This window comes from Nematolebias whitei, chromosome 2, assembly GCF_014905685.2.
Source record: "Nematolebias whitei isolate Nwh7 chromosome 2, NemWhi1, whole genome shotgun sequence".
NCBI classification, from domain to species: Eukaryota; Metazoa; Chordata; class Actinopteri; order Cyprinodontiformes; family Rivulidae; genus Nematolebias; species Nematolebias whitei.
The window spans coordinates 6,036,184-6,051,340 of record NC_056499.1 but is presented as its reverse complement, the minus strand read 5'-3'; the positions used below and the strand labels follow the sequence as shown (position 1 = coordinate 6,051,340).

At 37.5% G+C, this 15,157-nt stretch overlaps 2 protein-coding genes across 3 annotated transcripts in view; both read left to right on the top strand.

The window, feature by feature from the left end:
- Positions 1-4,219: 4,219 nt before the first annotated feature.
- Positions 4,220-4,597, top strand: aqp9b (aquaporin 9b; the record flags this gene model as incomplete). The annotated part of the gene is given in 1 exon segment (XM_037695949.1): positions 4,220-4,597. A coding segment is annotated over 1 exon segment (166 nt), but the record flags the coding sequence as incomplete, so codon positions are not given.
- Positions 4,598-8,073: 3,476 nt separating this feature from the next.
- The window catches only part of lipca (lipase, hepatic a), an 11,803-nt gene continuing 4,719 nt past the window's right edge, over positions 8,074-15,157 (top strand). The window contains exons 1-5 of one of the 2 annotated variants that reach the window (XM_037695937.1): positions 8,074-8,309; positions 11,054-11,229; positions 11,454-11,633; positions 11,774-11,891; positions 13,780-14,013. In XM_037695937.1, the coding sequence (XP_037551865.1) occupies positions 8,228-8,309; positions 11,054-11,229; positions 11,454-11,633; positions 11,774-11,891; positions 13,780-14,013 (790 nt within the window). In that variant the 5' untranslated portion in view covers positions 8,074-8,227. The remainder of the gene's footprint in view (positions 8,310-11,053; positions 11,230-11,453; positions 11,634-11,773; positions 11,892-13,779; positions 14,014-15,157) is intronic. The other variant, XM_037695930.1, reaches the window with a different exon arrangement.

Genomic DNA, 15,157 nt, shown 5'->3' with positions numbered 1-15,157 from the left:
ATTAATACATTATATTTGGGGTTGTAGTGAAGGTTTGACTTTCAGATGCTCCCTGACAATTTAATGATCCATCTACGTTAGGTTATTGTTTATTTATCATAAGCAGGTTAACTGACAAGGTCAACAATGCAATGAAATGTTCACTATGAGAAGAACCGTCTTGTTTCGTTAAAATACAAACAAATAAACAACCCCCCAAGAAATAAAAGGTACAAACAAAGTACCAAATAGTGAAAAATACATTAACAAGGTTCAAAAGAAATTTAATAAACAACATGGTAGAATATAACAGTGTAAGTGGGATTAATCAGTATAAATAAGTATTTCACAGGTTGTAATATTAGCATAAATGCACATGATATACTGTATATTGTACATACACAGGTTGTGTGACAGGTAGTGACATACATGATACAGCCACATAGTGCAATAAACATATTAGATGTCACAGATGTGGCTCAGTGCAGTGCTATTGTTAATAATTCAGTATTTTTATCAAGAGTTCAGTAATGTGACAGCTTGTGGGTAATAGCTGTCCTTTAGTCTTGATCAGCCTCTTACTGTCACTTTGGACTTTAAACCAAGTGCAAACATGAAGTTCATGCACAGCGGACTTTGTTTGCCTTCAATCCAAAGAATATCAAAGGAAACGAGTCCAAACCATGAGAACAAAATGAAGCTTTTATGCGTCTTTAGAGTTCTTTGAAATGATCAAATACGGGGTCACATGGACCTGAACAGATACCCCCGTTTGTTTTTCTCAGGCTTGATTTGACTGGATTCATCCCCCCTCCCACTTAACATTTATGGTTTAATTCCAGCAGAAACATGTAAAGCTGGAACACCTTCCTCTGGTCGCCCTCCCACCCCCACCCCAGCCAGGCTCTTTGTTTGGATTGTTGGTAAATACGTGCTGTTTGTGCCTTTGCCCTCGCTGCCCGTCATCCTTGACCCTGCACTGGACCAATCTCTTTAACCCCTGAACCTGAAAGCGTCTGTGCATGTCACTGTCTAAAGGCATTGAGAGAAAGGTTGTTATGGTTGTCAAAGTAAGAACAAAACGCTGCTCGGACAATAATGATGCCTTTGGAATGTGCAGACCTGAGTTAAAAGGGTGTTTAACACTTTGAAGACAGCATGTCTTCATTGGCTGCAGCTTGAATATAACACAATATGAAGAGTCTGGAGGGACATAGAGCGGAGAAGCTGTTTTCAGTGGTCACTCAGTTTCATCATGTAGTAAAACTTCACAAAATTAAGGAAATTGCTACTTCATGCAATCAAGTATATGATCAATTAAAGGCTCGATCTGAAACATTCTTGTTACATTTCTTACAAACGTGACGTCATTTTCCAGCACATAGACACAACATCTCTTTGACGTAGAGGGAGGCTGTCTGATCATCTTAGCAGCGACCAAAGATTTAGGTCTCTAATCCAGACACTTCCCTTCCTCCAGTCCGCTTTCTGAGACACACGTGACCCGTTCAGACGCTGGTTTACCTACAGCTCCACTAAAGGCTTGATGAGACACACCGATCTGCATCTCGTCATAATCTCCCTCACGGTCCATGAATGAGTCTGATTGAACGGAGAAACGTGGACATGTGTCCAACAAACAGAGCTCCTTATGGGATTTAACTTAGGGTAAAGTGTGTAACTTGTTTCAGGTAGAGGAAGCACATACACATAATAAAGCCCACCAGAAATCATCCTAAAAACAAAGATTTAGAACATTTTCTTGGCGGTTAATTGGACATTTTGGACCTCCCACGGTGCAAAACTAACATTTCTGACTTGGCACAAATTATAAAAATAATAAATTACATCTACTTAAGTAATGAATACATATTTATTACTTTAAAAAATAGCATATTTACCGTCTAGTATGTCTTGATTTAAACAAAGAGGCACATCAATTACAAAAATATAAATTCCAAACCTAAACACCAGAGACAAAAAGCAAAAAGACATCCAGCTTTTGACACGAAGGTCAAACAAAACGTCCCAAACAGATCTGCGTTAGGAGCTGTGCATTAGATGTGCACAACGAGAAGGTCAAGTTTTTATGCAGCTGTGACGCAGTAAATTAAAACAAAAGTTGTAAATATTCATTCGAGTGGTTTTATTTCACCGTCCTGTGGTCTTTGCAATTAAGAGTTTTAGTTTAAAAGAGCATTACTTTGTAAACATTTTGCACACAGTTTTATTTTTTATTTTAATTATTTATTTAATTATTTGTTGATTATTTATTTTGATCGTTTTTTAAAGTTTATTTTTATTTTTTTTTACCTATTTTTATTTTAAAAACAACAACAAAAAAAATCAAAATTGTGACTTTGGTCTAATTTTACAGAAAATATAAATTTGTTTCCCATAAATGTTCAAACTTTCTGTACCAGAGCGTCTGCTTCACTTAATCCCTTCAGTTTTTGTTAATACAGTTTAAATCATAATCTAGATGTAATGAGGACCCAAATTACAAGCTCTATCGGACAAAATAAAACTTTTAGTAAAAAAAATAAACTTTAACGATGAAATCCGGGACTTTGCACAAACCAGTTTGAGCAGAAAACCACCAACAAGGGCCGAATACAACTGAGACCAAAGGTGAACCAGCAGAACGAGCAGCTGGAAAGTGATTACTGAGTTAAAACACCTGAGCAAGCGAACAGGTGGAGGGCAGGTGTGAAACAGGAGCTGACAACAGGAGTGACTGAGGGAAAATACACAGAGAAATACAACAAAAACATGCAATCTCCAAAACAACAACAACAACAACAAGTAAGAACGTCATTAGAGCAAAATCAAACTAGAAAACCAACACAAAACCTCAAGACCTGTTGGAGTGTCACATGAAAAAAATCTCATTTAGAATCACAGAAAAACTTTCTGGAAATTACAAAGTTGTCATTAGGTCGAATAATTTAAGACTGAAATTTAAATAAATTGGTTGTCATTTGTGGGCAGCACAGTGGCGCAGTTGGTAGAGCTGCTGCCTCTCAGCGAGCAGGTTACCCTGGTTCAAATTCTGGTCCAGGGGCCTTTCTGGGTGGAGTTTGCATGTTCTCTCCGTGCATACGTGGGTTTTCTCCGGGTACTCCGGTTTCCTCCCACAGACCAAAAACATGCATGTTAGACTGATTGGTAACTCTAAATTGTCCCTAGGTGTGAGAGAGAGAGTGGATGGTTGTTTGTCTTGTTTGTCTCTGTGTCCTTGTGATGGACTGGAGACCTGTTCAGGGTGTACCCCACCTCTCGCACAGGGACTGGTGGATATGGGCACCAGTGACCCCCGCAACCCAAAAAGGAAGAAGCGGGTAAAGACAATGGTTACACGAGGAAAAGAAAATCTTCCTAAACAAGTTGCCTTCACATAACTGAAATAACTGAGCGGCTTCGGATGTTATCAGCCCATTAAATGGCCGTTATTAGTTGTCATCCCCATATGTAGTGGTGAGACTGTCCCACCTACCTCCTAGTAGGTTTAAAGGTACGTTATTATCGTTATCATTGCTGATAATAGGCAGCGTCACACGGGGGTAAACCAGGAAGTGTCTTTTTTGGTTTATTTCAGCTTGTGTAACCCTTTTCCTAAACATAAGTTACACGTGACCCAGAGGACCAACCCTAAACTTAACCCCCTTACCCATGTGCCTAAACCTAACCAAGACCCTAAACCCAACCAAGACCCTAAACCTAACCGCCAGACCCTTTACACCACGTGAAGCTGTTATGAGCGGTAACAAAGCTAAAAACAGAACCTATTATCATCGCTAACAACGTACCTTTAAACCCACTAGGAGGTACAGGAGGGGCAGTCTGACCGCTACATATGGGGATGATAACAACTAATAACGACCATTTAATGGCTGCTAACATTCGAAGCGGGTGAATAACTTCCAAACGACACTAAAATAAATAAAGAAATAAACTTTACTTCAAAATAAGAAACAGGTAAAAACAACGAGTCATTTGGACATTCAGGTAGTTGTGCCACGCTGTTACAGTTTTGGAACGTGCAAATATTATTTGTTTTGTGTAAACGTGCAAAGTCTGTGCAAACGTCCAACAGTCACATGCACGTAAAGATGCACCAGGAGATCATGTGTAAATGTGCAGTTCTGCAGATACGTGGTTAAAGATATGCAATGCATGAACAGAAACATAAATGACGGTGTTAGATCATAAATGTTCTTTCATATTCCATGACCTGTTGCAGTGCTGGAGGCTGCTGGTGGTGGATTCCTGTCGCAGGACCCATGGTGGGGGGAGCCGTCGGAGCCGGGGTCTACTTTCTCTTCATCGAGCTGCACCAAGCCGACTCTGAGAAACAGGAGGACAACAACATCCAGGACAAATATGAAGTTATTGCACTGAGTTAAAGTTTGAAACAGATCTGCACAACAGTGACGCGTTGATTCGCTGCGGGTCTGATCAGTGTCAGACTCTTTAAACATCGGCTGAACATGTGTAACGTTAGAATTACACAGCAGCTATAAAACATTATAAACAGTCATAACATGTCAAACATGACAGTTTACATCTGCAGTATTTTTTAAACTAAATAGAGCTGAACTCTTCATACAAAATGTGTTCATGCAGTGTAGGAAGAACATTTTTGTTTTTAGTTGCTGTAAATTATCTTTTGTAACTTCCTCCTTCTGTTTCTTTCCATCTTTTGCATGCTTGTAAAATAATGTGTAATTTTGTTATTTTTTTACTTCATATTTAGATATTTCAGCCTGAAAAACAGTATTCTTTAATATTTTTGACTTTTCCACTAAAGTTTCAAAGTTTCGTGATGTAAACTTCTCTTTTGAAGTTGTGTCTTAGATGATTTTATTACAAACACCCTTTCTAAGAAAAAGCCACAACAGAGAATGGTTTTGTCAGCTGACTGGGGGAGAAGACAAGGATTCAGTTCTCAGCAGAAACTTTTGGACATTTTTCCCCCGATTGCGTTTAACGTAGAGGACTTGTGTGCGCTTCACAGAAACACGAGCTAAATGAGCTCGGATGTGTTGAAAAATGCAAAACTTGCACAATCACAAATCAAACGATAAGAAAAGTGACAATGTTGCTGGACAATGTGAAGCCAAACGCTAAATAAAAAAATAAAATTTGTGTTTTATGACAACTTTTACCTTGACCGAAGAACTAATCAGATTATTGGCATCTGCCAAAAAACTGATTACTGACGTCACCTGGAGGTATGTGGGAAGAAATGTCCCTGTTGTTGTGAACTTTGTGTCATTTTACAGCAGCGCAGACGTTAATTAATGCACCACACGTTTGTTTGGCCACATCCCAATCACACAAAAGTTATTTTCTGTTTTGTGAAACTGAAAATCTTGTCTTGTTGTGAGGTCTTTTATTGATCGTATATTCACTAAATCCAATTGATAACTTAAGTTTTAGTCTTGTACAATTTACTATACAGTACAAGTATCAATCCATCTAAATTCAGTTGGAAAATAAATGAAGTACCATCTTTTGTTTGGGTGTGTGACTACATTTAGGCATAAGAAAGATTCCTTTAGAAAATTAGGTTGCCACGTTAAAATCCAACATAGCGTTGGACATTTATATATTTGTAAACCAGACACCTCAATCATTTAAGGAAACTATGCTTTCTAGCTTTTATATCGCTTAAAAGTATAGTTTCCTCAAAAGACTGGGGTGGCTGAAGATTAATTTAAAGTGGCCAAGGCCACCAATGGCCACCCCCTGGATCCACCATTGCAAATAGTGGTGGATAAAATTGATAAAATTTGCAATTTACTATACAGTACAAGTATTAATCCATCTAAATTAACTTTTTCCCCGCTGCTGTATGTTTTAGTGAAATAAATTTGTTTTAAAATCATATTTCTGGACATGAGTATTCTGGTAATATTGTTATGCGTCAAAGGTGTAAAATTATCTAAGATGAAACGATGTTTTGGTGTGTGACGTGTCTGAGCCGTGTGCAAATAAACATATAATTCTACAGATGAAGTGATTTCTGGTTCTACTTCAGTGTTTTGTTTTTTAAATTAATTAATTGTATTTGCAAAACTCATGACACCTCCACATACGTGTATTTATAGTTTCTCAAACACACAGCTGTAAATAAACACACATAAAACACTTTTGCATTGTTTAGTTTATAAAATTAGTCATATCTACCTGAAACTTATTCTAAATATCTGATGTTAAATGGATACTGCCGTGGCATAAACTGGAATGAAACAATTACATGTTCGCACATTTAACCACAAAAGGCATTAGAGCTGACAATGACATTATTTTATTGATTTATAATTAAACCTGCAACCATCAACAAGACGTAACTAAAGAGGGAGTGGATGTTTTAAAAAATGGGTCAGCAGAGAAATCTTATGTAACTTCATGGAGAATAGATGAAGAGTTCATGGTTCAGTGGGTTTTCAGAGGGTCGTCTAACTTTTTATTTATAATGCACAACAAGCTGAGGCTCTTGTACCAGTCGTGGTACATCCTCAGTGCTTTATGTTTACTCTGCTGTATTTTTGTGTTTATACTTGCCCAAATCGTTGCTTTTGTATTTTAAATGCCCATCTTTTAAAATGTGACATTTAAAATTATGCAATCTGAAGTGAGTGCATTTATCATTTATGTGTTATTGGATCAAGTATTGCCAGTTCCAAGTCAAATCCTCGGGAGTACATATTTATCCAACAGAGACAGCCTTGATTTTGTTCCAGTTCCAAACACAGTTTTGCATGTGCGCTGCACAGTAGGTCCACATTACTAAGAAAAGCCCAGAGGGTCATTAAGTTTGAGGGTCAATGCCTTTCAAAGGCACTTCTGTCATCCAAGTTAGACAAACTGTGATTTAACTCTTTGCTGTTAGGATGAAGGAACATTTACTGGTTGCATTAAGCAGCAGAGGCGTTGTTCTGCTGCTTAATGCAACACAAACAGGAGGGTGTCTGTTAAACTGTTGGCTCAGACGTGTTTACATATGTGTCTGAAGCATGACGGGACATGGGGTTTGACAGAAATACACCTAAAATATAAAAAAATATAATAATCTGATCAGGTGTCTGTAAATGAGGCTAAGATAAGATAAGATAAGATAAGATAAGATAAGATAATGGATAGATGGATAGATGGATAGACAGACAGATAGATAGATAGATAGATAGATAGATAGATGGATGGATGGATGGATGGATGGATGGATGGATGGATGGATGGATGGATGGATGTAGCCACAGGACAGAGGAGCAAACATCTATTGATGTTCATCACGAGGGTCTCCATGACCACCGTGCAACCGTTAACCCAGTTTGTGTACTGATCTCGCTCCCGCCACAGACCTGAGTCAAACCGATGTTTGACATCAGTCCAGGGAAAAGGTGATGCTGTTATTTTACCTGAAATGTTCAATTCTCTGATGTCAGAAATAATAACAATGAAATAAATAAACGCTGGACTCGTCTTTCAGGAAAACTTACTGGACATTTACAGAAACGTCATCAATCGTGGGAGATCGTTTGATATTTGAAACGTAATCCGAACCAAATGCCGAGGTGTGCTGTAGGGCCTTCACACTCACTGGGTTGGACCAGAACATCAGTGTGAAACAGATACTTTGGCTGATAGCAGATACTTTGAAACAGCTCAAAGTTCGGCTGGTTTTTGGCTCACTCCGGCTGAACGGTGGCGTGTCACTCCTTGATCAGCTCAGGGTTTATGTTTTAGTGAATACTTGGTACACGGAGTACTACAGTGTTACTGTTCAAACACGTGTCGCAACAACGCTGTAAAGTTCCACAGGAAACAGGTTTTAAATTTAATCTTGTGTCTTTCTGAACCTCCACAGAGGTTTTCAGCAGGTTCTGACGGGTTCTTGTGTTAAAAAAGAGGAGCTCTTCTTGTAAGCAGGCGGTCTTGGTGGGTGTTTACGACCTTCCACTATCAGCACATTTTTTACCTCGTCCCCTTCCTGCTCGTACCGTTGCTCTTTCACAACGTGGTCAGTCTCCATGACCCGGCCCCCAGCCAATCAGGTGAGGAGCAGAACCACCCGATCCATGAAACGACGACTTGTGGCGTCTCCTCTCTATCTGTCCAGAACAACACAATGATCTGATTTTAAATCTCGGGACAGGAAATGAGGCTTCTTTGACAGAGCTTCTGTACCTGCGATCCCCTCCATAAAAAGCTGGTTTCAGGAGTTATCAGTGTCTGTGACGTCATGTCTGTGGTCAGAACCTTGTGCTGTTTGCTCATAATTTACCACCTCAGCGAGGGAAAGAAAATCAGGGGAAGCAGAGCAGGTCAGTATCAGATGATTAATAAAATGCTGCATGAACAGATTTGTTAAATAACAGATATTGGCTGTATTGGTGCATGGATGGTGGAATGAACACATGATTAGTTTTATTAGGGTCCAAACAGAACATCACACCGTCTTCTTTCTTTAGATTTAAATTTTAAAACATTAGATCATGTTGCAGTTTTGTATTTAAACAGGAGCTGCAAAGTTCACATAAAAAAAAAAAAAAAAATTAAACTTCATCTTCCTTCAGATGATTTTTTTTGTTTGTTTTTAGGTTTACATTTAAAGTAGAATAACTATTTTTAACTTTTTGGAGTGGAGTCAAAGTCTGACATCAAGACTGGATTTTTTTCAAATGATTATAAAGCATATGACGAGTTTGACATTAAAGGTACAGTTCAAATATTTTACTGTGGGGTTTTATGAAATGTTTTCATATCTCACTTGATGTAGAAAACTATTTGAATGATCTCAAAGAGAAATTATTTAACTCTGATCAAATTAACCTAAAGGCTAGATTACATGAGACCAAGATTAAAGCAGATTACTGTAATTTACACTGCTTCATAATATATAGTATTATAGTATACTATACTATAATATAAAGTATTTTACACCACTTTATAACGTAGCTGTTTTGTTTTGTTTATGCTGTTTTATTTCATTTCTTCTATTTACTTTTAATTTTATATTCTGATTGTCTACTGCTGTCTGTAGCTCGTCTGTGTCCTCGAGGCTCAACGAGACTAACCTGTAGAAATAAAGGTTGAATGAAAATGTAAATGTCAACTCCTGTCTCAAAAATTACACAGTTCAAACGTTGTTTTGCGAAACGTGACGATTTTAAACTTCATGGTTATTCCAGCAGAAATATTATGATAATCCTGTAGGAAGGACGAAAGAAGTACAGCTGCCTGAAGCTGCCATTATTTGCACCTGTACACATCCATAAAGGTGTTTCCATGAACCTTTAGATCAGGGTTCATTCACATTAAACGTGTCCAGAGCCGCAGAAACCTGCTACAACTGTGGTTATCAACTGGTGGCCCATGGGCCACTTTAGGTTTGCTGGAGGGGGCTTTTGTGGCCAGTAGGGGTGACATTATAAAGCAAAAAAAATCTAATGATTTTTATCACTTATTAAAGTAAAATATTCTTGTAAAGAAGGGGGGAAAATCAGTTTTTACCATCTTTTTTAATAAAAAAAAATCATAAACTATGCAGACAGTTATTCATAGAAAGTAATAAAGCATCAAGTTAAAGTGTTTCTTCTTGTACTCGCTCCAGTGTTCACATATTTGCAAAAGAAATGACAGGAAAACTGTTTAACTCGTCCTTTTTTGTTATTTGTATAACTAATAAAAATCAGTTTCATGTCAGTTTTGGTCAAAGCTTGAAAGAGCCGCTGCAGAGGGAGCAAAGAGCCGCATGTGGCTCCAGAGCCGCAGATTGCAGACCCCTGCTTTAGATAGTTGTCTGGAAACAGCAGCGATCCAGTTTGAGCTTGGTCCCACTCAAATGAACTGTTTGCTCATCAGTTTAAACTAATCATTCAAACTGAGGCAGTTTGAAGAGTTATCTACAACCGGTAAGACATTAGTGATTCATAACTTCCACAGAACCCCATTTTAAAATGACTATTTCTCTTCTCTTGAAATTAAGCTCTAAGATTTAGGACAAATATGCTGATTTGGAAAAATATAATTATTTCCCTGCTCAATCTGTGTGTTTCACAAAACTATAATGTCTGGAAATGATGCGCTGTAATTTTGTCAACTATTGATAAACACAGTTTCTGTTGTGCACAAGCCATCAGAAAATATTAAAAATGCTCACGAGCAGCAATATAAATATAAATAAGAACAAAAAGACACTCTGTGGATTTTGTATTTTTACATTAATTTGCCCTGCTTGTCATATTGCTCCGAAATATGGGGAAATGCAAATAAAACAACTATTAAAATATTATTAAAGCTACAAAAAAAAAAAAGCAATTAGGCTTATTAATAAAGTGGAATATTGTGAACCAACTAATACACTTTTTATTCAAAGTCATACTTTAAAATTTGACATTATTTATATATAAAAATACTGGAAATAATGTATAAAGCACTGAATAAATGTCTTCCTTCTGGAATTCAGAAATTATTTAAGCTAAGAGAGCGAAAATGTAATTTATGAGGTTTGTTAATATTTGAACAAGCTAAAGAGAAAAGTAATAAAATCTAGATGTATTTCAGTTATTGGCGTGAAACTGTGGAATAAACTGAATGATGAGCTTAAATTATGAGCTTTTTTGGTGCTTTAAAAGAGCCTTAAAATGTAAAATTATAGAAGCTTATACTGTAGATGTATATGTATTGTGTAACCATGTATGTAATGTGTATGTCAGTATATACATGCATATTTAAGTATACGGTAAATGTCTGTATGTGTACTTATATATGGACAGTAGATATATTTCAGTATGAAGACAGATGAGTCTTTGAATATGTAAGTATATACTTTGGCTTCAGCCTATTCCTTTTTAGGTAAATAATTGATTTACCATTTTATATATATATTTTTTTTTTTAATGTTTTCAACTTACCAAAATAAAGTTGAGTAAAACTTGTACTTATCTAGAGTAGAAACTTGTAATTATTCACCCCAAAGTCAACATTTCCGGTAAACAATCTAAATGGAAAAAAAGAACCATCAAGGAGAACAAACAGATAACGGTGCTGCTGTTTGGTTCCTCAGATGTGTGGGACCCAGCTGTCCTGGGGGTGAAGGAGCCACATGTCAGCAGGTCAGTCTTCAGGCTGTTTGTAGGAGGTGAGGACACCTGCACGCTGGACCTGCTGCAGCTGCAAACTCTCACCTCCTGTGGCTTCAACAGCAGTAATCCCCTCATCATCATCACTCATGGGTGGTCGGTAAGGTCAGCCTCTTTACGCCTCGCTGAGCACAGAACAGAACACGACCTCTGCAAATTAAACACGTTCAAAGGCACGGTGATGCTGGTGAAACTAAAAACTGTTTATATGGCATATAAACTTTGTTACATTGTTACTCAAAAACTTTTGTTTTGTCTAAATGAACTGGATTAGTGAAAATAAAACGTTCAAACGTGATTTCTTCCATGTTCCCCCTTTCCAAGGTGGATGGTTTGATGGAGAGCTGGGTGTTCAGGATGGCCACATCGCTCAAGACAAACCTCATAAACGTTAACGTGGTGATCACCGACTGGATGTCTCTGGCTCGACAGCATTATCCTTTAGCTGTTCTGAGCACCCGCACCGTGGGGAAAGACATAGCTCACCTGCTGCAGAAACTTCAGGTCAGACATTTTTACTTCTGCAAAGAAACTTCTGCGTTTTTAATCACAGAATATGTTTTGTTCAAGAAAGTAAATGTCCTAATCAAATACTTATCATGTACTGCTGCATGCATTTTAGCGTGTCTTAATTAAATCTCTAGGAAAAGTACGAGTATTCAGCTAGAAAGGCTCATCTGATTGGCTACAGCCTGGGGGCTCATATATCTGGATTTGCTGGAAGTTACCTGGTTGGTTCAGAGAAGATCGGCAGAATTACAGGTGAGCATTTTCTTTTATCGAAATTTGAGCATAATTGGACTAACAAACAAAACAGAACCTCTTTTTTGTTTGTTTGATAATCCAGGTGGATAAATCTAAAAGTTAAGTCAGGTCTTCTGGACGGGTTCTTTTTGTTGAAACATTTCATCTTTTATCCAGAAGACTTCTTCAGCCTGCGGAGCTGCAATAAACTCCGTCTTATGCACCTTAGAACCCGTCCAGAAGACCTGACTCAACCTCGTTAGATTTTGGTTTGGATGTTGTAACGCTGAAAAATTAAGAAAAAAAAAATGTATAAAAATACTAGATCTTGATTCACCAAATCATTTTTAATTCAATGAAAGCAGTAAAAACGCTGTTGGAACACGTCACGTGGTTGAAATGCAGCAAAGCAGAAAGCCCTTCAGCAACAACAAAGGCCTTGCATAAACCTCGCGTAAATTTAGAAAAATATCAACAAATAAATGTTTCTTCTCGTGAAACGGGAAAAAAATATTTTGAATCTCTAATGATCCATGATGCAAGTTAAAACTTATATTTCCAGATCCAGGGTTCGTTACGACAGACCAAGAAGACACAAACTGTTCTGAACTGTAAATTACGAACAAACTGGTTAAACTCTCAGGAACCAACAAGGTTTTGGAGGGTTAACTGTGAAGATTTATTTATTAAGCATCGTCTTAATATCCACATGCTGATGATTTTGGTTTTAGCCTGCATTCTGCACGCAATGTATGCAGAGACGGTTCTGAACTGTTCAGCAACTAAATTCAAAGTAACACAAACTTTTAGTTTGCTGTAATTTAACCTTTACTTAAAAACATAATCTTGACTCAGGAATCCTAGCCAACTATAGACATATATCTAATCTAACTTTCATCTCAAATATTCTAGAGAAAATAGTTGCAGGTCAGTTGCGGGATCATCTGGAAAGAAATAATCTGAAGAGTTTCAGTCCGGGTTTAGAGCTCATCGCAGCTCTGAATTGGCACTGGTGAAAGTTACTAATGGTATTCTCATGGGCTGATAATGGACAGGTGTCTACACTGGTCCTGTTAGACCTCAGTGCTGCATTTGATACAGTTGATCACAATATTTTACTAAAGAGACTTGAATATGGTGTTGGGATTACAGGAATGGCTCCAAGCGTTTTGGTAACAGTTCCTGTTTTAAATGCGCTATGCAAATAAATTTGACTTGACTTGACTAAATTGGTTTAAATCATATTTATTTGATAGATTCCAATTTGTAAATGTAAATAAGGAATCTTCATTATACACCAAAGTTAGTCGTGGAGTTCCTCAGGGTTCAGTGCTTGGACCAACACTCTTTACGTTATACTGTAGATGCTTCCATTAGGTAAAGTTATTAAACAGCATGGGATACATTTTCATTGTTATGCTGATGATGCACAGTTATATTTGTCCATGAAACTCAATGAATCCAATCAGCTACTTAGACTACAAGCATGTTTTAAAGACATAAAAACGGATGATCCTACATTTTCTGCTTGACTGAGGTTTTAGTTTTGGACCTGAGCATCTTAGGAATAAATGTTTCAGTCTTTCTCCCTCCTTGGATGGCATTAATCTGTCCTCCAGCTCTAATGTTAAAAATCTTGGTGTTATTTTTGATCAGGACATGCTTTTTATCCCCCACATTAAAAACGTTACCAGAACATACTTCTTCCACCTGCGTAATATCACTAAAATTAGAAACGTCTCATCTAAAAATGATGTAGAAAAACTGGTCCATGCATTTATCACATCTATACTAGACTATTGCAGTGGTTTCTTATCTGGGTGTCCAAATGCTTCTTTAAAAGTTTTGGTGTTTTTGTTTGTTTGTTTTTGTGTGTTTGTGTAAAACCAGGTATGTTTGTGTGCAGGTCTGGATCCAGCAGGGCCTCTGTTTGAAGGCATGTCCCCCACAGACAGACTGTCTCCTGACGATGCAGAGTTTGTGGACGCCATCCACACCTTCACGCACGAACGTCTGGGCCTCAGCGTGGGCATCAAGCAGGCCGTGGCACATTATGACTTTTACCCCAACGGAGGAGACTTTCAGCCCGGCTGTAACCTGCAAAATATCTACGAGCACATAAGCGAGTACGGGATTTCTGGTAGGATAAAGAACACGGTGCACTTCTTTACATAAAACTGTAAACTGTTATTTTGTCGAGAGAGGAGAAATGTTGAGAGCTGCAAGTTCAGCTTCATCTTTAGGCTCAGTTATATCCCTGATGGAAAATATTAAAAAATAAACTACTATATTAAGATGTCTAGTTACTGTAAAATTGCAAAGATACTAAAACAATAAAGATGAAATATTGCAATTAACAATAGACATAAAAATATTTTCTTGTTTAATGAGTAGGTCTAGAAAGTTTAGAATAATTTCATTTTTTTGAGTTATAATTCTTGTGACCAGATTTAAACAAAACATGGGTTGTTGAAACTGCAGATTTGACTTTTTGGAATTTATGTGATCCTTTTTTTTTTTTATTACGTAAAAACTTCTACAAAACTGCAAGCTTTGTTCAAAGAGTACACAAAGGGACTACACATCACTTGGAAAAACAAAAGTTTAATCATTTTAACTCTATTTAAAATCAATGTGCCTTTTTTAGGCAAACAGTACAATTCTGAACAAAACAAACATTTGTATTTATTAGAGTCAGATTTTTCTAACAGCTTTCTTTTTTACAGCTCAGAGAAACATCACGTACTGTATTTTCCGACATATAAGTCACAGTTTTTTCCATATTTTGCATGCCCTGCGACTCATGCGCCGAAGCGACTTATTTGTTTTTTCCCATATTTATAAACCAGTTTCAGAATCAGAATAAACTTTATTGGCATTGCACCGAGATACGAGAATATGTACGTACAGTCGTCCGAAAGATGGGCGGAGTGCACGAAGCTGCGGCTATAAATAAATAGCGCGACCCTCTTATTCTTATTCAAAATAATATTTTGCTTGGATGAGAAAAGTTTTTGACCATTTTCATTCATTCTGACATTCAAAATATTGAACACTACCATTTTCAGCTGCTAGATGGCACATGAGTTATATGGCATGCCGTTGTGTCATGTAATAGGTAAAAGTGGCTATTAATGACACAATCGGCTTGCCATAGCCTGCCACCTTTCTATAATTTTGCCATAGCCTTGCCACATTTTAGGGTTGTCAGTGGTGATGCATAATAGATGCGACTTATACGGCGAAGCGACTTATACGGCGAAGTGACTTATACGGCGAAGCGA